At 38.6% G+C, this 26,874-nt stretch overlaps 1 protein-coding gene across 5 annotated transcripts in view; it reads right to left on the bottom strand.

Moving 5' to 3' along the window:
- LOC124619665 (mannosylglucosyl-3-phosphoglycerate phosphatase) overlaps positions 1-26,874 on the bottom strand; it is a 219,864-nt gene that overhangs the window by 120,300 nt on the left and 72,690 nt on the right. For all 5 annotated transcript variants that reach the window (XM_047146203.1, XM_047146197.1, XM_047146198.1 and 2 more), the window contains one exon: positions 11,036-11,152. In XM_047146203.1, coding sequence (XP_047002159.1) covers positions 11,036-11,152 — 117 coding nt within the window. The remainder of the gene's footprint in view (positions 1-11,035; positions 11,153-26,874) is intronic.

Raw genomic sequence — 26,874 nt, 5'->3', positions numbered from 1 at the left:
CGGAATCCATGTTGATTCCTACATAGTAGATTCTGGGTTTCCAAAAACGACACGATACTCAAGCAAAAAACATGTTCTAAAATTCTACAACAGATCGACGCCAGAGATATAGGTCTATAGTTTTGCGCATCTGCTCGACGACCCTTCTTGAAGACTGGGACTACCTGTGTTCTTTTCCAATCATTTAATAATCACAAAATAGTGTAACAGCTAGAATCATGGCAGTTTCTGGTATCAGCCCTTCAGCTGCTGTTTCCTGTATTTGCAAAAAAACATTTCAGTCACTCCATTACATCATCCTGACATCACCAGCCAAATAACAAGATGATTATACACAGAAGAAGTCACATGCAGTAACAGCAGGATTCCATCAGAATTATTTCTGATGAAGTACATGAAGATCAAATTCAAAATTCTGAATTTAACTTTTGAACTGAAGTAGTCGAAGAAACAATTACCTTTTAGATGCAAATGACACAAAAAATGTTATCATCTTTATATTAATAACAGCTATGCTATGAGTGCCATATTATACTTATCTCTGGTAACTGTTTCTACAACACTGATAAAATTATAAGCACATATTCCTTTACCATCTTCTTCACACTCTACATCAACCACAAACAAACTGTTATGAAACTTTTGATAAGCAGTAATCTTTCTTTATGCAAAAACTTTCTTCTATGTTGAAATTTAAAAACTGCATCACTTCCTCAGGACAGATGGGTGACAGCCCCTATTGCTAGTAAGAATGTTCAGAAGACTTACATAAAAAATTACAAGCATTATTGTAACACCATGAAACTGAGATACATTATACAAAATCCATGTGCAGTGTGTGGCACATCGGAAATAGACATATAGAGATTACATACATAAACATCAGACAGAACACACTGATTTGGAAGGGACATAGGTTTGGGTGGTGAGGAGTATGTCATCAAAGAGCAGTGTATGGGCTGTTTCCAGTGGACACAATGGGACGTCTGGAAAAATGTTGAGCATTTATTTCTGAAGAAACTATCAAAACATGGTGGCTGCTGATAGTAACATAGTGTGCATCTCCTGCCCGCTTTGTACTCAGTGGGTGGGTGGGAGTGTGTTAGGAGGGATAAGAAAACAATTCACTGTTGGTTGAAAACTTTACAAAAAAAGGTTCTGCATTGAAACAAAATTTCCTAGCCATCCTCACACCGTAACAGACTTAGAAAAAGGGCAGCTGTCAGGGCCTTGGAGTTATTCACAGAAACACATTGCTACACAACTGCTGCCCAACAGAACTGCGAGGAGAATTCCGCACTGAGATCTGCAAATGCATCCCCACAAAATAGCAACTAGATGAAAAGTGAAGGCAAGTGAGTGTCATAGCTGTACAAAGATATGTTGACACCTTCTGAATGCTTGCATACAGAAGTTTATTTATTTATTTTGCCTTTTTTCCTCCTTGATGACATACATTTCCACCCTTCTGACACAGTAAACTGATACTGGTCTGGCAGTAACCCTTGTGAATTTCACTAATGAGCAGCACATGATACCAAAATGACAGAGTGGTGTGCCATTTTTAACTCTTGTATGTTGGATTCATGACTCTCTCACCTCTGCTCCCCCCCTCCCACCTCTGCCCCTTTTTCTAGGATTTCTTACCTCCGTCAGTAAAAACAGAACTCTTATAGGATTACTTTGTTGTCTCAATCTGTCTGTCTGTCCAATGGTTCTAAACCCTATTTCTTAGGAATATGTAGACATATCAACTTGAAACTTACATCACATATTAAGATCTACAGTCTCTTGACAATGTAAAAATGTGAAGCTTTAAGTCAATACAATCAGGAGGTACAGTTATTTACGTCTCATATTTTGATAGTCACAAACTCACTCATCAAAACCTACAGGGTACTTTCCATTGACCTAGAACAATGAAATTTATCAAGAAGCAAGATTTGACACGATGACCAAAGGAAAAAGTCTGAAATTTGTTAATTTGTATTTAAATCACACAAATAAAAACATTCTGTCATTTGTTATCACACTATCTGTCTGGCCGTCTATTAAGACCCCTTGCTCTCAGGAACGGATAGGCACACTTAAGTTGAAATTTATGTCACATCCCTTGATGGTATAACAAACATAAGCTTCTAAGAGAATGCAATCAAAAGATACAGCCATTATACTCTTGAAACATATACAGTACTTTCCCTTCACATAGGATCATGAACTTGGTGAGAAGAAAGATTTCACAGTGGAAGTAAAGGAAAAAAATTAGAAAACAGTTAATTTGTAATTGTATCATATGAAAAAAAATATTTCGTTTATCATTTGTTACCTGACTTCAAGTCTGAAATTAAAACATTCTTGAAAGTCTTGGAATCCCTATAACCGATATCTTGCCCAGTATCAATGTTGATAACAGGCAACAATTGAGATGCTCGATTCCCGGACTGGATGAACTATCTACATACTTAATTAAGTATGTACAGAACCTCAATGTGCAAATCCTATTCACACCAGGAGCCCCCCCCCCCCTTTTTTTTAGGCGGATGGTGTCACTGTTATTGGTAAGAGTGATAATGATTGAGGTGTTACAGAATTTTTTCCAGCCTCAATTGGGTGAAATTCTCCATGATTATTATGCCGGTAATATGTGGTTCACCAGATGGTACAACACATGCCTTTCCCTTCTGAGATACATTTTTACCATACATGTTGCCCACTTGTCTGCCAGTATTAAAAGCTGTGCTTCACAGTAGTTAGACACAGGGAGATGAGGAGGATCTACAACGAAGTTCAAAATAATTATCCTCATAAAACATAACAAGTGACCCAGACAATGCCTTTCTTCATTGAATTTATTAGCTTCCAATATTGGGAAGTTCTTTCAGTCACACCCTGTATTTGAGAGTAAATATCGTTAGTTTTAGAGAGAAACACTTACTGTAATGCAACAATTTATGCATGCCAGTGTCAGACAGTGTGGGTGCAGAGCACGAGAAAAGTGCAAGCATGTGTGCGCACACCAGCCACAGACAACACACTGAAATGTACATACCAGAAAGCCACGACAAGTACCGGAGCAAAGGGTAAAAGAGGAATTGGATATAATATTTCAAAACTATGGAAATTTAACTTATGCTGCTTTACCCCTCAGGTACAGATTTGTTCCTCAAAAAGTAATCCACCAAGACAGTGTGAATGTCTGGGTTGGTCACTGGAATCTACCTCGGCTGATTACCTTAATCCTCACTAAAATTTAACTAAGGGCTTTTAATAGTGTCATAGTTTTCATTCTTTCCAATGTAACTGTTCATAGGTAGCACTCAAATATAGCACACTCATTCTTTTCATCTGACATTCATTAATACAGCTCAACTGGATGAAATACTGAATTTTTTTGTCATGTGAAATAGAGGGCAGGAGAGAGGAGACGAACTACTTGTTCTGAAACACACACAGTATTTCTTCCAGAAACAATTTTGCACAGCTACTGTACTTAGAAATCCACCCATTGATATAGTGGCAACAGATAGGTGTGGATTTCTCAATTTACTACAGTGGGGAGACAAGTTAGACCCATAGGAAAATATTCAGCAAATGTGACAAATTAAGAAACTCAACTGAAAATACTTTAGGTAAGGAGCTGGAGAATGGTTAAAATATTGTTGTCAAATGCAGGAAGACTTGCAGATGATGTTTGGTTTGTACAAATATTGAATGCTGACTGTCAATGAAATAAAATTTATGGAAACGAGAACAAGATGACTGTCCATATTTTAAAGTTCAAGGCAACATGCACAATAACATAAAAGAGATTTGATTCCATATTGACAGAGTAAAATACTTGAGCTAGGCCACAAGAATCAGTAACAACTATTTAAAAAAACAATGATTTCACAGACTTATGATGGGACAATCTTCATACAGTTGTCAAGAAACAGGTGCCAAGCTACGATTCATTCAAGATTTCATCTAATGAGTAAATCACCTATGTCGGAAATTGTTAAGGGACCATTTGTCCAACCCATCCTGGAATATTGGTACTCTTTCTTGGTTCCTTAGGGAACAAAATGAATGCAGCAAATAGAGAAATTCTAAAGACGAATGGCACAATATGACATGGGTTCATCTAAGCAGAATGGGTGACACGTGTGACTCACAAAGTTGGAATTATTCCATTTATTACAGCTTCAACTCCTGTTAATAACTAATTTTCTTTCACACAATTTTGTGAGGGGTTGGGGGACAGCAAGTTACCCTAAGTTTAGGTGAGGGAAGTTACAGGAGTGAAGGATGTGCTATAAGGATAGCTCCCATCTGCACAGGTCAGAAAAGCTTATCCTCATTCCTCCACAATCTCAACACCTTCTCCCCCATCCACTTCAGTTGGCCCTCCTCCACCCATTGCGCCACCTTCCTAGGTGTCAATTTCCTCCTCTCAGTAGGCTCCATCCACACCTCACTCCACATCAAACCCACCAACCATCATCAGTACCTGCACTTTTACAGCTGCCACTCCTTCTACACCAAAAAATCCCTCCCATACAGTGTAGCCACTGGTGGCACACACGTCTGCAGTGATGAAAATTCCCTCGCCCAATATGCTGGAGGCCTCACAAAGGCCTTCGCAGACAGGCAATACCCCCAAGACCTAATACACAAACAGATCTCCCATTCCATCTCCCCACATACACCTGATCCTCACATCCATTCCAAGAACCAACCACAAAGAAGTGCCCCTCTTGTCACCCAATATCACCTGGGGCTGGAATGACTGAACCATGTCCTTTGTCAGGACTCTGATTATCTATCATCATGCCCAGAAATGAGGTACCTCCTACCCGAAATACTTCCATCCCCTCCCAAACTGGTGTTCCACCACCCACCAAACTCCCACCCCCAATCCCCTGCCAGAGGGATCATACCCTTGTGGAAGACCCGGTTGCAAGACCTGCCCCATCCACCCACCCAGCACCACCTAGTCCAGTCCCCTCACAGGCTTATCCCACATATTCAGAGGCCGGGCCACCTGAAAAAGCAGCCATGTTGTATACAAGCTCTGCTGCAACCACTGCAAAGTGTTTCACATTGATATGACAACCAACCAGCCATCAACCAGAATGGACAGCCAGCGTCAAACTGTTGCCAAAAACAAGATGAACCACCCAGAGGCACGACATGCAGCAGATCACAACATGCAAGATTTCAATAGCTGCTTCACAACCTGTGCTATATGGATCCTCCCCACCGCTACCAGCTTTTCTGAGCTGCACAGATGGGGCTATCCTTACAGCACATCCTTCTCTCCTGTAACCTCCCTGACCTAAACCTAAGGTAACTCGTTGTCCCCCACCTCATCAAATAGTGCATGTGTGTGAGTGAGTGTAAGTGTGTGTGTGTGTGTGTGTGTGTGTGTGTGTGTGTGTGTGTGTGTGTGTGTGTGTGTACCCCCACACACATGTCAACTAATTGTGTGCTGCCATCTCACACCCTAGTCTGTGAAATTGAGGGTTCAGCCCTCTGCCACATGCCCCCTCTACCTGCATCCCTAGCTAGCCCATGGACAGCTCCCCACTATCCCACGAGCAGCTTCCTCCCAACTCCCTCCCTGCCTCCCACCTCTCTCCATCCCTCACCACACCAAACACTGCACTCCCACCTTACCCCAGTACACTCACCATCGGCCAGGAAAGAGTTGGCAGTCAAATGAGCACAATGTAGGGAGACAGGTGTGTGTGTGTGTGTGTGTGTGTGTGTGTGTGTGTGTGTGTGTGTTATAGCTTGAGAAAGGAATTCCATTCTGAAAGCTAGCTTTAGTCTGTACCTTTTGTGTGTGTATCTGATACCTAATTGAAAATTCCATCTCATCACATATTAAGAAAAACCTTGAGGACTAATATGTATGAGGGCATCCTGAAAAGCAATGCCTCCACTTTTTTATGTGAAAATGCTTAAAGCTTTGTAAATAAAACAAACATAACATTCTACACCTTTATTCTCGATGTCTACACATCTGCAGCCCTCTGTCACTAATGGCCTCTGAATTGTAGAATATAACATGGCAGTGTGCAACATAATTATGTCAGTGTATATGAAAAAGCATGCAACAGCAATCTGATGCCTTGTGCTCACTGTTACCAGTCATCCTTTATACAGTCCCAATTTGGTTCCATCCTATTTTCACCTGTTTCCAAAACTTCAAAGAACATCTTCAAGAACTTCACTTTGGTAGTGATAAAGCGATGCAAGCAGAGGTGATGTTGTGGCTCCAATAACAATGTCAAACATTTAACAGAGACAGGATTGACAAACTGGTCTCTCGTTGAGAAAAATGTGTCTGTCACCAGGACGACTATGTTGAGAAATAAATATGCAGAAACAAAGAATAAAGATGTAGAATGTTGATAAAGTATGTTAAAATATTTTAAGTAAAACATAAAAGATTCAAAAGCATTACTTTTCAACATACCCTTGTATTTCAGGGTACGATGACACCACTAGTTATAAAGATTGGCAGTTCCACTTTCAAATAATGTATTTCAACAGCAGCTACATATTCCGTTGCAAATTTTGTCTCTACACTTGTTGAATTCCAACCATTCCCATTATACTTTTACTAACTTGAATTTTATGCACAAGATGACATACTTCATTAAGTGTTTATTCACTAAGATTTTTACATAATTTACCATGATTTTCAAATTGGCATTTGTACTCTTATAAGTCAGGTATTCCTAATGTAGTTGCATAAAATGATTCCATAAACTTTTCTAAACTCCTAAACCAGAACATTTTTCACAAACCAAATTTTTATCAAGACTTACAGTCCCTCCTGAATAACAAAATCTAACATAGCCATTTTTGAAATGACAGTGTAGTTTCCAAATTTCCATGCTGATCTTTAAATAGTCTGTCTCATTTGAGATCTGCAGTCTGTGCCCAGTCGTACTGATGCTAATGAACATGTAACACATATGTCGAGACTGCTACCAATGTTCGCTTGTATAATTGTTACGTGCAGTTTGTCCGTGCAAATATGTGTATCAGTATGCATGAAAATGCAGTAATTTTGAAGTTTAAAAGCCTACAAGTGTTTTATTAATTAAAGTCTGATTGTGTTTTAACTGAACTGTATGATAGTTTGTAGGACATTCAGACCAGCAGTACCATTTTGACTGATTTATTATTGAACAAGATGACTTTCACTTAGAACAGATTAAGTGGATTACTGCAATGTACTTTTGCCCAGTGGATTACTATAAGACAGTATGTGTATTGTGATGTATAGTGTAAATATGTACAGTGTTTTGTGGCTTATTTAAATATTTTGTTTAGTGACTTGTTAGAACTACCAATGATTATCAGGTGGTACATCATTAATCTGTGCTACAATAACTTTACAATTTATTTGAGTAAGTCTTTCACTGGACTCTCGTACATTTGTGGACACTGACCCAATTTATGTGCTAAATAATTGTATGAAGTTGAAATACTGGCCATCACTTAAATAATAAGCCTCAAGGATAACAAATGTATAAAAAGTGAAACCAAAACTGTGGTGCTGCGTACATTTTTTAGCTGTCCAGTAATGATTAAAATTTCAGCTTCATGGCTCCAGACTGACATTCCAGCAGAGAGGCAATGGAGAAGAGAGAACGGAAATCAGGTTGGCGAACTTGCACACACAAGAAAGTGTTCAACCTACTCATGTGAGATATGTTGAAAGTGAAGATGACGTTTGTCATGAGAAGCATTATGAAAAAAAATTTCACAAGCACCCACAGAAAATGGCATGACACAAATTACTGTCTCATGCATATACAGAGCAATTCAAGATGAATATATTGATTACAAATGACTAACTATTTAAGGCATAACGATACATCACCAAGAATTACAGGGCACATACAAGAAAGTCCAAAATTTGTAGTGTTGCGGAAGTGCAGTGAACTTAAGGCCAGTACAGGCGTGGTGATGCATAAGTAAAAAGTTCTGTGTCATAAGTATAAATGGTGGATCCTTCCTGAAGACATTCTGCATGTTAGAATTTAACAATTGTTGTTCCGTCATCACAGTGCAGAGAAAATTCCGTTGACATTTCAGGTACTTAACAAGTCAATGGAGGCAAGTGAATTTTCCCACTGCATAAAGTTTAATAGAGTACTGAATGGGCACGAGTGTCCACTGTTGCATGAACAAGAAAGGTAAGCTTCAGTCCAGCAGGCTTTGATATCTACAGGCAGAAATAAGTACATCATCTGATTTTAACAATATTGTTCCATGGTCAACTGAGGCAACAGAATAGCCCAATTGCTCACCAATTGTTGTACACCGTGATTCAGAAGAGATAAAAATTGATGTTGATGCAACTTCTGAACTTGAAAACATTTTAGATACGATTTTCACCCATAATTTTGGGGGAAAATCACAAACAGGGGCAGATAATGATGATTAGAACATGAATGATCTTTTCTGGCAATAAGCTTCAAGGTTAATTGCTTTCCTAACATTGTAATTACATGGTATACATTTTGTCATTAATTTTCCTGGGATTTTTCTATAGTCACTCAACAATGATTGAACATACACGCTAAGGAAATGTTTTGGCTTTGTGCACTGCACACAGCAATTCACTTTTGTCACTTCTATTTAACATTAGCAAAAGTCTGTACAGAATATTTTGTGAAAGTGAATAATTATTTTTTTCAAACAGAAGAAAGGATGTATGCTGGCATATGGTGGCACTCAGCATTTATGGTGAATAGTGCTTAATTCTGTGGCCGATAAGTAACAAAAATGGATGCCGCCATGTCGATATTAACACAAATACTGCCCATACCACTGCAAGAAATAACCTCCAGACGTAGCACCACGCCACAAATATAACTACATAACTTCTGCGTGCCATCTGAAAATGACTCTGAAAAGTCTCAAAGACTCGTTAATGGTAATAAACAGGTATTTCATAAATGACTGGTTGCAGTTATCTGAATTTATGTTCAATCATACAGGAACTCACTTTTACTTCTCTGGAGTTAAACTGCCATACTTTGCATTTTCACATTTACATTTTTTAACTCTTAATGCAAAGGCTGACATAAATGATGATAATATTCTGTGAAAACCCATCAGCTTCAGAGAAAGTGGCAGTCAAAGATGAGAATGATTCACTTGAGAAGGCAAAAAAAATTATCAGTCGGTTGTTTCGACTGTATTTTATTTTCAGAAAATTTTCCCTGCAACAGCACTCACCTGCATGAAGATGTATAAGGCACAGTAAATGTAGACTTAACATCTTTGTGTGTGCATTCTAGATGAAGGAACAACTACTATGTATCTGTGGGACACAGTGCTGACAAGAAAATTTCTTGCTTTCTGGAGAAGTTCCTGAAGACATTACCTATTGGTTTGAAGCACATTTCAGCCTTTAATGACTACAATGGTAGGCAAAACAAAAGCCAACTTGTGATAAGCTCTGGCTGTGGGTCATGTACAGAACAGGGATTGGAATAGTTAGCTATAGGTACTTCTTCAGTGGACATTCTTCTGATTAATGCGATCAAGATTTTGGTATCATCAACAAAATTAAATTTCACAATCAGCATGAAGTTTATGTCCCAGAACATTGGCAGCAGGCTGTTGCTAAGTCTTACAAAAAGCTTACTGTCATGAGAATGGAAAAAGCAGACTTCGAAACACCATCAATGCCATGTATGCAGGCAACAGCAATGTACTGGCTGCTTAATACACCACATTGTGTGTTACTGGTTATTAATTGTACACAAGTAAGTCATATTATGTATCTTCAATATGTATTCATATCCAGTAATGGGACAAATGGATTGAGACCAGTAATAGATCTTCTTTTATGATGACATTTCACTCAGACATGTCAGATATATTGTAAAATTACAATGTGCACTTCTCCTTGTGATATCTGGCACATCCAACAATGGAAATGGTGCTAAAAGTATGCCATTTTTAAACTTAAAAGGCTGTAATTTGACATGACAGATGTAAGTCAAGCTTTTCACTATGGGTTTTGCCAATGGATTGGCTACTAGATTGTATATAATCACCAAGGCTAATCACCAAGACTTACTATTAATTAGATTTGTTATTGTAATCAGTAACATTTGAACTCAGTCCTTCTCACAATAAGGTTATGTTCTAATTGCATATATTGTGCACATATACAGGGTGTTTGAAAAAGGACTCCCTAGTTTTAATGTGTCCTAGAATCTGTACAAAATGACATACGCTATTTTAGTTTGTGGTATTTGGTTCATCAACTCTCCAAGTTTGTATCCGCTAGAGTTGATAGGTCTGCTCGACCTAGAGACGGTGTGAGTGCTGTTTTTTGGCTTGTGAAAACTGAGTCAGCTATCACAGTGCAATATAATTTTAGATGACAGTATGGCGGTGAACCACCTATAGCAAAAAACTATCTGTCATTGGCTAAAGTCTTTCAAGGAAACCGGTAGTGTTTTAAAAGCAAAATCATCAGGTAAACCACGAACTTCTGAAGGTGTTGTTGAACAGATCCTTGTTTCGTGTGTTCAGAGACCAAAGTAGTTATTGGCCAGACATAGCCTACAATTAGGAGTGCCTAAAGGTACTGTGTATGATGATGTGCATAAAAGACTTAAGTTGCGTACATACAAATTGGCCACTGTAAAGCCCAGACATGACCCCACTGCACTTTTTCTTTTGGGGCCACATAGAAAATGTTGTGTACAGTGGAAAGATCAGAGACATCAATCATTTAAAGGAAAGAATCATCATGGCGGTTTGGACAGTTACATCTGAAATGTCGGTGAATACGTGGCGAGAAGTGGAATATCGTCTTGATGTGCGCAGGGCAACAAATGGATCCCACGCTGAAGTCTACTAACACTAAACAAAACTTGAAGGAATTCTCTTTCAAGATATGTACTCATTGATGTGATTTTTCATTAATTTTCCAGTTAAATTTATACTTAAAACAAGGGAGTTCTTTTTCACACACCCTGTATGTATTACTAGTTTCAGAAATAAATACCTCCTGCTTCAGCTGAGCTCCTAATTTCTTGCCTGCTTCCACAAAATCAAGGAATGTTACTTCTTCTGGGTTTATTGTCGCAAGTGTGTCCAGCCACTCCTTTTCAACAAGACCAACCTGCAGAATAAATACCAAATCAAGTCATATTTATTCACCAATGTGGCAGCTATCAATGTAGCAATCTGGTGCCTGACATGTCACATATTAGTTTTTTCTCATTTGTACCTGTATTGTAAGAGATTAGTGTGGTTTACATATTGCTCTTGCACATATGACACACACACACACACACACACACACACACACACACACACACCATCTCTGTCAATGGGAAAAAAAAAAAAAAAACACACAAAAAAAACAACCTTTGGATTTTCTAGAACATATTCTTTTAGAACTAACACAGTCTTGGTTTCCATTTTGAATATTAAATTATTTTCCAGAGCAGTGATGAAAGAATCTATCCATATGATATACGCAGCCTGTTGCAAATTTACAGAGAGATAATTTAATACTTTAAAGAATTCAATTACAGTAAACCCTTGCTAATTCAGAACTAACAATAATACTGATGGTGAAGTGAAATGCCTCCTTACTATACTGGATATCACACACGTCAATTTCATTTATGAAAAATGTTGAATACATTCTCTTTCTTCCCATTTGCTTCACTTGTGGCCAATAATGAGTAATGAATGGTTTTCTTCAATGCCAAAGACAATGGCAGAGACAATATTGGTGAACAGGTCTTCAGGAAAATGAAAGTTTATTATGAGGTGCATTCAATAAGTAATCCAAAACATTTCATTTTTTCTCACCCAATTCATGGGTGCTTGCAGAATATCTATGTAGACCTGGCAGTGAACAAAACCACAGTGAGCTGTTAGGCAAGGCATCTGTCATCATCGCAATAAGGTTGCACAAACCTGTCTGGTCTCTCGCATTCTGGCCAGCCACACACAGCTGTGACACCTGAAATGTTAGAATGTGTGGACACACTCATTTAGTCATTGATGGATCACAATTAAACGCCTCACTGCTCAATTGGATGTCTCTTTTGGTAGTGCTGACACACTCATCCACCAGTTGGGGTACTCAAAGGTGAGTACCAACTGGGTCCCATGCCGCCCAACAGAAGACCATCTCTACATAATTGCTTGCATGTAACTAGGCTGATCATTACAGTTTTTGTCATACATTGTCAAAGGCAATGAAACATGGGTTCATCACTTTGAACTGCAACCAAAGCAGTAATCCATGAAGTGGCATCACATCATATCTCCTCTGAAGAAAAACTTCAAAGCCCATCCTCAGCTGGTAAAGCCATGGCGACAGTCTTCTGGGATTCTGAAAGGGTTATTCTGTTTGATGTCCTCCATCGTGGTGCAATGGTCTACTCTTAAGTTTGCTGTGCTACCCTCATGAAATGACTTAAGCATGTTCGACACCACCAAAATGCAAATCAGCTTCTCCTTCTCCATGACAACACAAGGCCCCACACCAGTCTGTACACTCAAGAGGAGGAGCTCACACAACTCCATACACACTACAGCCGAGATCTCACACCTTCCAGCTTCCATCCATTTGGCCCAATGAAAGGTGCACTCTGCAGGAAGCAGTACATGGATGATAGGGAGGTCATTGATGCAGCAAGACATTGACTCCCTGACATCATCCAGTAAAGTGGTACCATGTGGGCATACAGGCCCTCCCAGTAATGTGGCATAGGGCCATCACACTAAATGGAGATTATGTTGAAAAATACGGTTTAGTAGCCAAAACAGCAGGGAATAATATGGTGTATTGAAATCCTGAATAAAACCAATCTGCTTTCAGAAAAAAAATTGCTGCATTACTTACTGATTGCCCTTCATAGCAAGAGTGCCATTTTCAACTCGATCAGCAAATGGAATAAAGTTATTGAAGATTCGCATTTACAGAATGTATTTGCAGCTACAACCACAAAGAACGTTTGTGACTGAAGTCAATGATATTGATGAATGAACAGGTATTAGAGAAATGTTTGAAATGGTGAAAATAAGGGAAAATTTGGATACATTTATCAATTTTATTGAGATTAATATAATCTTATGTTGAAAGAGGTGCAGCAAGAAGTGACAAAAGAACAGTGCACAACAGTGTCTCACAAAATTAGGCCATTATTAACAGATGTTGGCATTATGAAGAAGGTATCGGGATTCATCAGACCGTACAACACTCTGCCATTGTGCCAACGTACAGTCCCAGTACATTTCAGTCTTAGTTGCCAATGTCATGATGATAACATTGGGGCATGCACAAGTCGTCAGCTGCGGAGGCCCATCATTGGGAGTGTTCAGTGCACTATGTGTTCAGACACACTTGTACTCTGCCCAGCATTAAAGTCTGATCTTAGTTCCACCACAGTTTGCTGCCTATCCTGTTTTACCAGTCTGCCCACCCTACAATGTGCAATATTTGTAATGAGGGGTGCCCATCCAGTCCCATGATGTATGGATGTGGTTTCATCTTGGTGGTTTCATCTTGGTTTCACTACATGTTAAAGATACTCACCACAGCACTCCTTGAACAACTGACAAATCATGCAGATTCCAAAATGCTTGTGCCAAGCCTCTGGGTCTTCACAATCAGCTCTTGGTCAAACTCAGATAGATCGCATGTCTCCCCCATTCTACACATCGACAGCGCATTCACTGATACTACATGCACTGTGCATGTGTCTGACTACCAATCATTCATCAGGTGATACTGCTATTGCCTGGACAGGTTTATACTGACAGTAGGTCAGTGGTCATAGTGTTCTGGCTGATCAGTGTAAATTTCCCATAAAATGCAGGTTTTCATTTTATAAGAAATATCAGGGTGTTGTTGTTGTCTTCAGTCCTGAGACTGGTTTGATGCAGCTCTCCATGCTACTCTATCCTGTGCAAGCTTCTTCATCTTCCAGTACTTACTGCAAGCTACATCCTTCTGAATCTGCTTAGTGTATTCATCTCTTGGTCTCCCTCTACAATTTTTACCCTCCACACTGCCCTCCAATGCTAAATTTGTGATCCCTTGATGCCTCAGAACATGTCCTACCAACCGGTCCCTTCTTCTTATCAAGTTGTGCCACAAACTCTTCTTCTCCCCAATTCTATTCAATACCTTCTCATTAGTTATGTGATCTACCCATCTAATCTTCAGCATTCTTCAGTAGCACCACATTTCGAAAGCTTCTATTCTCTTCCTGTCTAAACTATTTATTGTCCATGTTTCACTTCCATACATGGCTACACTCCATACAAATACTTTCAGAACCGACTTCCTGACATTTAAATCTATACTCCATGTTAACAAATTTTTCTTCTTCAGAAACACTTTCCTTGCCATTGCCAGTCTACATTTTATATCCTCTCTACTTCTACTATCATCAGTTATTTTTCTCCCTAAATAGCAAAACTCCTTTACTACTCTAAGTGTCTCATTTCCTAATCTAATTCCCTCAGCATCACACGACTTAATTCGACTACATTCCATTATCCTCGTTTTGCTTTTGTTGATGTTCGTCTTATACCCTCCTTTCAAGACACTGTCCATTCCGTTCAATTGCTCTTCCAAGTCCTTTGCTGTCTCTGACAGAATTACAATGTCATCGGCGAACCTCAACGTTTTTATTTCTTCTCCATGGACTTTAATACCTACTCCAAATTTTTCTTTTGTTTCCTTTACTGCTTGCTCAATATACAGATTGAATAACATTGGGGAGAGGCTACAACCCTGTCTCACTCCCTTCCCAACCACTGCTTCCCTTTCATGTCCCTCTACTCTTATAACTGCCATCTGGTTTCTGTACAAATAGTAAATAGCCTTTCGCTCCCTGTATTTTACCCCTGCCACCTTTAGAATTTGAAAGAGAGTATTCCAGTCAACATTCTCAAAAGCTTTCTCTAAGTCTACAAACGCTAGAAATGTAGGTTTGCCTTTCCTTAATCTATTTTCTAAGATAAGTCGTAGGGTCAGTATTGCCTCACGTGTTCCAACATTTCTGCGGAATCCAAACTGAACTTCGCCGAGGTCAGCTTCTACCAGTTTTTCCATTCGTCTGTAAAGAATTCGCGTTAGTATTTTGCAGCTGTGACTTATTAAACTGATAGTTCGGTAATTTTCACATCTGTCAACACCTGCTTTCAATGGGATTGGAATTATTATATTCTTCTTGAAGTCTCATTCATCTTGCTCAATAGATGGTAGAGTTTTGTTTGGACTGCCTCTCCCAAGGCTGTCAGTAGTTCCAATGGAATGTTGTCTACTCCCGGGGCCTTGTTTCGACTTAGGTCTTTCAGTGCTCTGTCAAACTCTTCACGCAGTATTGTACTCCCATTTCATCTTTATCTACATCCTCTTCCATTTCCATAATATTGTCCTCAAGTACATTGCCCTTGTATAGACCATCTATATACTCCTTCCACCTTTCTGCTTTCCCTTCTTTGCTTAGAACTGGGTTACCATTTGAGCTCTTGATATTCATACAAGTGGCTCTCTTTTCTCCAAAGGTCTCTAATTTTCCTGTAGGCAGTATCTATCTTACCCCTAGTGAGATAAGCCTCTACATCCTTACATTTGTCATCTAGCCATCCCGGCTTAGCCATTTTGCACATCCTGTCGATCTCATTTTTGAGACGTTTATATTCCTTTTTGCCTGCTTCATTTACTGCATTTTTATATTTTCTCCTTTCATCAATTAAATTCAGTATTTCTTCTGTTACCCAAGGATTTCTACTAGCCCTCGTCTTTTTACCTACTTGATCCTCTGCTGCCTTCACTCCTTTATCCCTCAAAGCTACCCATTCTTCTTCTACTGTATTTCTTTCCCCCATTCCTGTCAATTGTTCCCTTATGCTCTCCCTGAAACTCTGCAGAACCTCTGGTTTAGTCAGTTTATCCAGGTCCCATCTCCTTAAATTCCCACCTTTTTGCAGTTTCTTCAGTTTTAATCTACAGTTCATAACCAATAGATTGTGGTCAGAGTCGACATCTGCCCCTGGAAATGTCTTACAATTTAAAACCTGGTTCCTAAATCTATGTCTTACCATTATATAATCTATCTGATACCTTCTAGTATCTCCAGGATTCTTCCATGTATACAACCTTCTTTTATGATTCTCGAACCAAGTGTTAGCTATGATTAAGTTATGCTCTGTGCAAAATTCTACCAGACTGCTTCCTCTTTCATTTCTCTCCCCCAATCCATATTTACCCACTATGTTTCCTTCTCTCCCTTTTCCTACTCTCGAATTCCAGTCACCCATGACTATTAAATTTTCATCTCCCTTCTCTACCCGAATAATTTCTTTTAGCTCATCATACATTTCATCAATTTCTTCATCATCTGCAGAGCTAGTTGGCATGTAAACTTGTACTACTGTAGTAGGCATGGGCTTCGTGTCTATCTTGGCCACAATAATGCGTTCACTATGCTGTTTGTAGTAGCTTACCCGCACTCCTATTTTTTTATTCATTATTAAACTTACTCCTGCATTACCCCTATTTGATTTTGTATTTATAACCCTGTATTCACCTGACCAAAAGTCTTCTTTCTCCTGCCACAGAAATTCACTAAGTCCCACTATATCTAACTTCAACCTATCCATTTCCCTTTTTAAATTTTCTAAACTACCTGCCCGATTAAGGGATCTGACATTCCACGCTCCGATCCGTAGAACGCCAGTTTTCTTTCTCCTGATAACGATGTCCTCTTGAGTAGTCCCCGCCCGGAGATCCAGGAATATTTTACCCAAGAGGACGCCATCATCATTTAACCATACAGTAAAGCTGCATGCCCTCGGGAAAAATATCAGGGTGTAATCAAGGCAAAATTGAATTATTTTTTAAAAGTTATATATTTTAAATTTTTTTTACAAAACAACCTTATCCCCTTCACAATACTCGCCACTCCAACTAATACATTTGTCCCACTAGTGCTTCCATTGTTCAAAACTTTTTTTCAGTCCTCTTTACACATAGCTGACAGCTCCTACCTCGTTTTTTTCTTGACTTTTTCAATGTTGTCATACTGGTGTCCTTTCATGCCTCTTTTCATGTGTGGAAATCAGAAAAAAGTTGCACAGAGTCAGGCTAGGTGAGTAAGGTGCATGGGACAGTGGAACCATGCCATTTTTAGCTAAAGACTGTCCAACAGAGATGGCTGTGTGTGCAGGTGCGTTGTTGGGGTGGAAGAACCAGTCTCCTGCCTGCCACAAATCAGGTCTTTTTTGACAAACACTGTTGCATAATCTTCTTAAAACTTTCAAATAAACAGTTTGATTGATGGTCTGACCTGGGGGAACAAACTCTGAATCTGGCATCAAAAAGGCAAATCAGCATTGTTTTGATGTTTGATTTGACGTTGGGGGGGGGGGGGGGGGGGGGGCAGGGTTACGATGGCTTCACTATCGCTTTGTTTCTGCGTTGTAGCCATAGCATCATGACTCAGCACCAGTAATGACCAATGACAGAAAATCTGGATCAGTTTCAATCTGTTGTTTCAAAGCAAAGTACGTTTCAACTTGAGATTCCTTTTGATTATCAGTCAGAACCTGAGGAATACCAGGGTGTATACATGGACAAGAAAAAAAAATTCCCAGATTTTTCCTGGATTTCCCGGTTGAAAGTACACATTTTTCGTGTTAATTGACAGTATGCTTTTCCTCGGCACTGTAAAACTTAATCAATTCTTCGAATGTTTATGGTTTTATACACCGACGTAGAATTTCCTGGCACTTTAGAAAACAAAACTCGAGGGAGGGGGGGCAGGGGACACGATTCGGAAAGACCTTTGACGTGCAGCAACATGTACACTGCATATTTTCCTGTTACAAAGGTATAAATTCGAATTCCACCAAACACCACATGTTACTTTCTGAAGCATAGAAATCGAGATTGCAACGCGGTTTTCTAAGCCAGTCATAGCTCATGTCATGTGATCTCACCAGCTGATGGCAGCATAGGACATGTGATGTAGTCAGCCAATAGCAATATCACTCTTAAGTAGTGCGAACACACAAATAAGAAAAGATAATGATTTAAATTAATATACATAGTGTTGCTACAAGAAAAACAAAGCTTTCACATATAATATTGGTCCCGAAGATTAATAAGTTGCAGGAGAAGCTAAGCTTCCACATATAATGATCTTTTTTTGCATGTTTTACACTTTAAGATACATCACACAAACGTGCCAGTGAATTTTTTAATAACGACGTAAATGTCTGATCTTCCAGGCTCGAAATTCTTCTAGATGGTCATCCTCAAAGAGTTGATTTTCGAATGAGAGTCAAACGCTCTGTGATTTAAGAAATTCATCATACATTCTTGCACATAGTTCATCTTGCGTAAAAGTAAATTTACTTTGAAAGTAACGCTTTTCAAACCACCATTCGCAATATTTTCACGTAACCTGTTAGAAATTGGTACGGTTCAGCAATTGCCAGAGAGCACCAGATAACAGGCATCACAGCGCTTGCGCAGCTACGATGATGCAGGAACCTCGCATGTTCGTACGTGTAAAACATTAAAAGATCTTGCATTATGTCATAAAAGAAACAAGGCATCAGAGGATACTTCAAGAGCATAGAAATTTCGTGAACCATACTAAAATGCATAATTCGGCTTAAAGTGCACATTCGTACGTCCGCATTTGGATGTAAATTTTCTTGGACTACCAGTACTGTATTATCTCATGTTTGGTTGTTTATTCTGGCATAATGCCATACGAGCTAGAAGATGGCAAATGTGCACTTGAAATGCTACAAACAGTTGAAACTACCCAACAGTGTGAAATTAAACACCTTGTTTCAAATAAATTGACTGCCTCAGTGCAAAATATTAATAAAAGCCAAATCTCTTTAGCAAACCGACAAAAATAACTTCATTGTCCTGCAAGGCGATTAATGCTTGGCTGTCAGAAAGGTGGAAATAAAACCTGAAACTAATAACATATTTTAGACTTCCATAATTATGCGAACGTATTTTAATTCATTTGATACCTCCCGGCCACAGAAATCCGTTTTGTTTTCATTTAATGTGAGAGTAATAAATGAAGAGAAAACAGCAAAATCACTAAACGTAAACACGGGTCACATGGAGACTTCCCACTACAACTCAGACTGCTCTGTGGATCAGCCCCGGATCTCTGATATTTCCGAACTGGGGCAATATTAGATAGTGGCGCCCAGCCACACATCTGTAGCCAGAAGCGAGAGAAAGTACTACTCATACGCGACTCAACTGCGCATGCACAAGAGCCCGCCCGCTACTGCTCAAACGAATCTAACGTAAACAGCTGTCACGTCGCACTCATCGGAGGCAATTTCTTGTTAGGAAGCATTGCATAGTCTTCCCAAAGCCTTTGACACACTTCGCTTTTGGCAAATGCTTGTATGGGCACTGTGTTTTACTGTCGTATATGGCATATTTCCTTTGTCACTTAAGTTTTATTTTCGTTTTTTTTTTCTTGTTCACGTTTTGTTGCTGCAATATTATTCTGCAGAAGCAGGATACAGTAATATCCTTTGTTAGAGTATTGGTTCTTACCAGTCAAAACCACAAAAATTTAACTGAAAACTAAAACAATGAAAAATTCCCGGAATTCTAAAAAATTCCTGGGTTTTTCCTGGTTTTCTCCCGGGTGAAAAAATTCCCGGGTTTTTCCCGGATCTCCTGGTTGTCCCGGGTCGTATACACCCTGCACATTTGGCAGCAACCCTTTTCATTCCCAAATCTTCCATTAAAATTTGCTGAACCAAGCTCCAAGATAACCCACTAATCTCTAACAGCTGATCAATTGTCTGTTGATGGTCAGTGAGCTCAAGCTCTCGAATTTTTTCAATGTTTTTGTCAGTTCAGGCAGTCGAGTCCATAAAGAGGTTTGTCATCAATTGATTTAAATTGTGTAAACCACTCGTACACTTGGCTTTTGCCCATAGCATCATCTTAGTAAGCTGCTTTCAACATTAAAACAATTTCAGCAGCATTTTTACCAATTAGAAAACAAAATTTCACAGCTGTACATTGTTCACTTAAACTTGCCATCATAAAAAATGGAACAAGAACAAAACAGCACTAGCAAAAACAATCACAGCAGATGAACAGAAAAAGCCAGGTCGACAACACAGGCAAAACTGAACTGCCAATGAATTGCACTATACACACCTAGCGGTGGAATGTGTACTACACAAGCTCCGCCCACGGAAATGTTATTCGTTTTTTTTTTTTTTTTTTTTTTTTTTTACCTCTCATATAGTAATGTATATGTGCAGTAGTGTATATATCAGGATTTTTAATGAACATTTGAATATGTATTGTAACTTTAATTTGTTTAATCCTATTGTTCCTTATTGTAATATCATTACATAAGTTACTTTTAAATTGAATATATTTTACACTATTTCACATAATATTACTGTTCATGCGGTTTTTATTTAATCATGTTACACACAGAATGTTGTATTTTATCTTCAGATAACTATTTTAGAAAACATTTCTGTGATTATATCTTTCGATAATATGGGCTAAAACCCATCCCAATTAGTTTGAATTAGTGGGGTTTCACCATACTATCAACTACAAAACAAACATTTGTCCCATATTATGTTTCTCAGTTTAACAATGTTATAGCAACACTTCAGGAAGATGTTAAATCCCAAGAAAAATCACAAAGCACTATATACCAGCTGGACACAGCCACAGTTCACAATTTTAAAATCACTACAAACATCTTTCATAAACTAACACACAAGAATTATATGACATTTTGTTATTTATAAATAATGGTTCTTACAAGTTGATCAATAACATTGTTTTTTCTGTACACGGAAAGCTGCTTAAAATTCCTACAAGTCACTTACCATTTATAATGACTAGGTAAAGTTAAGTTTTGTTACATAAAAGACCTCTAATATATCTCACACATTTTTCCCCAATAGACATTAGTTCACTAATGCTATTTTAAAGAAAACAGACCCCTCCATGATGCAAAGTGGTGTGTCAAGGCCTTATGCTTACCCATCTAGCAACCAACTACTCAGATGGGTTATGTGGACATGGACCTCACAGGGAACAAATTGGAAATTTATGTAAGGTCTTATGAGACCAAACTGCTGCGGTCATCGGTCCCTAAGCTTACACACTACTTAATCTAACTTAAGCGAAAGACAACACACACCCATGCCCAAACAGACAAGGTTGTAATTTCCAGCCATACTGAATAGTAATTAACTGTGACTGTTTCAAAAATACAAAAAGGTTATCAAATACCATTACGAGTCACACTCTTGAGCTACCAGTGACTGGTAGCAACATTTGAAAACCTTTACAGGTATGAATGTGCTCCATCTGGCAACAAGGCCAGAAGTCAATGGCCCCACAGACCTTTTCTCCTCCATGTGCCACATAACGGAAAGTCGTACCTCCAATGTCCTGATGCCAAGGCAGTATTTAGGTCAGTGCCTAGGCTACACTTGAGAGTTCGCTCCGAGTGATTTTCTTGGGCCAGGCACTGACTGCAAAAGCTTTTCCACAGTCAGGATCTCACTCGCGTGTCACCAATAAGGTGCTAAAAATGTCATCCATGTCAACCTTCATCTCCAGAAGCGGCTAGATATGGACCTACATCATTTGGAGCCACTACACTAAAGAGAAATGGCCTCTGACACCAGCAATTGGAAATTGTAATGTTGTCTTTGTTCTTCATCAACAATACTCTGGACTTAAACTTTTGCTCATCCTCAGGGGACTTTAACTTTTACATGCCCCTTTCAGACTTCAATTGTTGCACACTTAGTGAATGGACATTGGATTTTGGAACTTCTAGTGTACTGTAACGTTTTCAGGTCTTTAGACTACAGGAATTATTACTGTTCTTTCAATATTCAAGAAGTTACTTGTGTTCAGTTACTGTGTTCCAAACTAACTCCTGTTAGGAATAATTGGTTATATTAGTTACAATAAACTTCATATTCATTTTTATACCTGGGTGTTTTTTCTGGGCCACCCTCAGTTGGCATTCCAAAAACATTAGCTAACAAAGGTAGTGAAACTTGTATGCATAAAGCATCAATATATACAGATATGCACAAATTGTGACATAAATGCAGGGATTTGGAACTAATCAGAATGAAAGGAAAGGTCATTATGAGTCTGGATTAATCAGGAATTATTTATCTATTATCAAACGAAGCAAAACAAAACTTCAAGCAGAAATGCTGAACTCAAGTTTCAAAACATTCCTTTACAAGGAGGATCCAGGGCTGTCCCAATTTAATTATCACAAAACCGCAATGATAATTTACATAGATATTATTGTCACCCGTGAAAAACCCAATTTGCACTTTTTTCACCTGAGGTCCTGAAAGCCATGGACAAAAGCAACTGGATGGATGCTTTATTTTTCTGAATTCTTGACAGGATTTGGCTCAACTTGACACCAAAATGTACGGTAACATTGGGACATCAAACAAAATTGGCAACTGGTTTGAGAATTTCTTGGTGAAGAAAATGCAGCATGGCATAACGACAACAGAAAAGACTTAGCTAAGAGAAGCATGTTGGGCCATTTATTGTTCGTGTTGTATATAAATAATGTGGCAAATAATATTAACAGAACATTTTCTTCTTTTTTTATAATGAATTACTGTCTGGGAAAAAGTTGTTCAAATATCCTATCAGATCTTGATAAGATTTCAAAGTTTTGTAAATTATAGATTGCAGCAATCAGTCACCCTATTTAAATTTTATTGTGCAGATCTAGATTTCGGGTAGAAGCTAGCCATTCTCAATGCCCTATTATTTTTGCTCAACGCATGGGCTCCATCCACAGTTCATTGAATACTACTCAATATTCAATGAACTGTGGATGAAGCCTGACCAACAGGGAATTACATGCATTGAGCAAAAATAATAGGGCATTGAGAATGGCTAGCTTCTACCCGAAATCTAGATCTGCACAATAAAATTTAAAAAGGATGACTAATCGCTGCAATCTATAATTTACAAGTCAATATAACAGTCGCTGAGTGCAACAGCTTTCTGAATGGAAGGTAACCTGATGTAGATTTCAAAGCATTATGCAGACTGGCAACTTGCTCTGACTGTTGAAAAATATGCACTTCATACAACATACATGACTAAAATATCAATGAGTCTCATTTGAAATAAGTCAATTCATAAAATACCTATGTGTAACAATTTGTGGGAATATGAAATAGAATTACCACATAGGCTCAACCTATAGGCTCTAGAAAGGAAACAGATTACAAAATACACATGAAGCCTATCCTAGAATATTGCTGAAATGCATGCAACCCAACCAAAGTGGACTGATAGCAGGTATTAAACATATGCAAAGAAGGACAGCATAAATGGGTACAGGTCGCCCAATTCACGCAAGCGTCTCTTTAGAAATGACAAAAGTTGGAACTTATAAAATGATATGGAGACAGAATGCCTGGCCAGTACTTAACTATAGTAATTAAAGTCCAGTAATGCTGAAACACACCCACAAAATTAAAAAAAATCTTTTCTAGCTTTCAGAACCATTGTTTCCTTCATTAAGGGGGAGGGGAATCAGATGAGGAAGATAAAAAAAAAAAGTGGGGCAGAACACCGTAGAACGAGAGAGATACCCACCTATTGAGGGGATGAAAACTGGCAGATGTAAAAACCCAGATCATCATCTATCTGCTGAAAGCCCATTTACAATGTTTCGAGAACTGGTATGAAGCAAGTAATCTAGGAATATAGTATAGCTCCCTACTTGTCTAGCTCCCTACTTGTCACCGCTGCAGGGATCACAGAAAATTGCCAGCCGCTGTAGCTGAGTGGTTCTAGGCACTTCAGTCCGGAACCGCACTGCTGCTACGATCGCATGTTCAAATCCTGCCTTGGTCATGGATGTGCGTGAAGTCCTTAGGTTAGTTAGGTTTAAATAGTTCGAAGTCTAGGGGACCATAAGTCCCATAGTGCTTAGAGCCATTTGAACCATTTGATCACAGAAACAAGATGAGACAAATTACAGCACACACATGGATATTTAAGCTGTCATTCTTCTTGCATCCATATGCAGATGCAATGGGAAGAAATCCTAATATACTGTAGCCTTTACCAGGCTACAGATTAGCTGGCTGTTTCTCAAGGAGTTCCTTGCGGGGTGGGGGAGTGGCTCTGTACGTAAAAAACAGTATTTCATTTGAGTCCATAGACGTATCACGACACTGCACTGAACAGATATTTGAAAGTTGTGCAGCATTAGTTGAATTTAGTGAAACTAAACTTCTAATTGCTGTTGTTTATAGGTCCCCTAACTCTGACTTCAGAGAATTTTTGCTTAAGCTAGAGAGGGTTCCTGATTCACTTTGTAGGAAGTACCAGAAAGTAGTTATATGTGGTGACTTCAATATTAATTTTTTAAATGATTGTGCAAGAAAAAGGATGTTGGTAGATCTCCTAAATTCATATGATCTGATGCAAACTGTGTTTTTTCCAACTAGGGTGCAGGGGAACAGTAGCACAGTCATAGACAATATTTTTATTCATTCTTCATTACTAGATGGGCATTCTGTTAGTAAAAGGGTGAATGGCCTTTCAGACCATGATGCACAAATTTTAACACTAAAAGGTTTTTGTACTCAAACCACTGTCATATTTAATTACAAACTATGTAGGAAAGTTAATCCAACAGCAACAGAGAGTTTTTCAAAAAACTTGTCAAGGAACAAGAGTGGCAAGATGTTTATAGTGCCGATAATATAGATGATAAATACAATGCATTCCATAACACATTCCTCATGCTCTTTGAGAGTTGCTTTCCATTAGAACATTCTAAACGGGGTACTAGCAGTAATGGACAGCCCAGTTGGCAGACTAGTGGGATAAGGATATCATGTAGAACAAAGCGGGAATTATATCAAACTGTTAGAAGTAGTCACAATCAAGCTACAGTAGCCCATTACACACAGTATTGTAAGGTGCTTAAAAATGTTATTAGCAAGGCAAAAAGTATGTGGTATGCAAATAGAATAGCTAATTCACAGGATAAAATTAAAGCCATATGGTCAGTTGTGAAGGAAGTGTCTGGTCAGCAGCACAAGGTTGATGATATAAAGTCAGTTCGCAGTAATAATATTTCTGTTACTGATAAATCAGATATATGTACAGTATTTAACAACCATTTTCTGAGCATTGCTGGTGAATTAAATAAAAATTTAGTTTCTACCGGAAATCATATAAATTTCTTAGCAAACGTCTTTCCGAGATTGACGTCTGAAATACTCCTCTGTGATACAGACAAGAGGGAGATTGAGTCAATAATTAAATCACTGAAGACTAAGGACTCTCATGGTTATGATGGAGTGTCTAGTAGAATATTAAAGTATTGTGCTGCATATGTTAGCCCTGTATTTAGCCATATTTGTAATTTTTGCTTTAGGAATGGTCAGTTTCCTGAGCGATTGGAGTACTCAGTAGTAAAGCCGCTTTATAAAAAGGGAGAAAGGATAATGTAGATAATTTTAGACCTATTTCTATGCCATCAGTGTTTGCAAAAGTTATCGAAAAGGCTGTGTATGTAAGGCTAATTGATCATTTTATATCACACGATTTGCTATCAAATGTACAGTTCGGCTTTAGAAGTCGTTTGACAACTGAAAATGCTATATTCTCTTTTCTTTGTGAGGTACTGGATGGGCTAAACAAAAAGTTTCGAATGTTTGGCGTATTTTTTGATTTAACAAAGGCATTTGACTGTGTTGATCTCACAATATTGCTCCAGAAGTTGGACCATTACGGAATAAGGGGAGTAGCTCACAATTGGTTCACCTCTTACTTTAGCAACAGGCAGCAAAAGGTCATTATTCACAATGTTGATAACGGCTGTGATGTGGGATCTGAGTGTGGTACTGCCAAGTGGGGGGTGCCCCAGGGATCAGTGTTGGGGCCACTCTTGTTCCTTATTTATATAAATGATATGTCCTCTAGTATTATGGGTAACTCTAAAATATTTCTGTTTGCTGATGACACTAGCTTGGTAGTAAAGGGTGTTGTGTGCAACATTGACTCGGTTTCAAGTAGAGCAGTACATGACCTCAGTTCATGGCTTGTAGAAAATAAACTAACATTAAATCAGAGTAAGACTCAGTTTTTACAGTTTCTAACACACAATTCAACAAAACCTGACGTTTTAATCTCACAGAATGGGCATATGATTAGTGAAACTGAACAGTTCAAATTCCTAGGTGTTCAGATAGATAGTAAGCTGTCGTGGAAAGCCCACGTTCAGGATCTTGTTCAAAGACTTAATACTGCCATTTTCACTATTCGAACGGTATCGAAAGTGAGTGATACTTCGACACGTAAATTAGTCTACTTTGCTTATTTTCATTCACTTATGTCATATGGTATTATGTTTTGGGGTAACTCTTCCCATTCTAGAAGGATATTTTTGGCTCAGAAACGGGCGGTTTGGGCAATAAGTGGTGTGAGTTCACAAACCTCTTGTCTACCTCTGTTCACGAGTCTGGGTATTTTGACATTGGCCTCTCAATATGTATATTCCTTATTGTCGTTTCTTGTTACCAATATTAGTTTATTTCCAACAATAAGCAGCTTTCACTCGGTTAATACTCGGCAGAAATCAAACCTCCATTTGGATCGGACTTCCTTAACTCTTGTGCAAAAAGGTGTGCAGTATACTGCAGCATCCATTTTCAATAAGCTGCCACTCGAATTCAAAAATCTTAGCAGTAATCCACGTTCTTTCAAATCGAAACTGAAGAGTTTCCTCATGGGTCACTCCTTTTATTCTG

The sequence above is a fragment of the Schistocerca americana genome, chromosome 6 (genome assembly GCF_021461395.2).
Source record: "Schistocerca americana isolate TAMUIC-IGC-003095 chromosome 6, iqSchAmer2.1, whole genome shotgun sequence".
NCBI classification, from domain to species: Eukaryota; Metazoa; Arthropoda; class Insecta; order Orthoptera; family Acrididae; genus Schistocerca; species Schistocerca americana.
The sequence above is the reverse complement of the archived record's forward strand: the minus strand, read 5'-3'. Positions and strand labels throughout refer to the sequence as shown.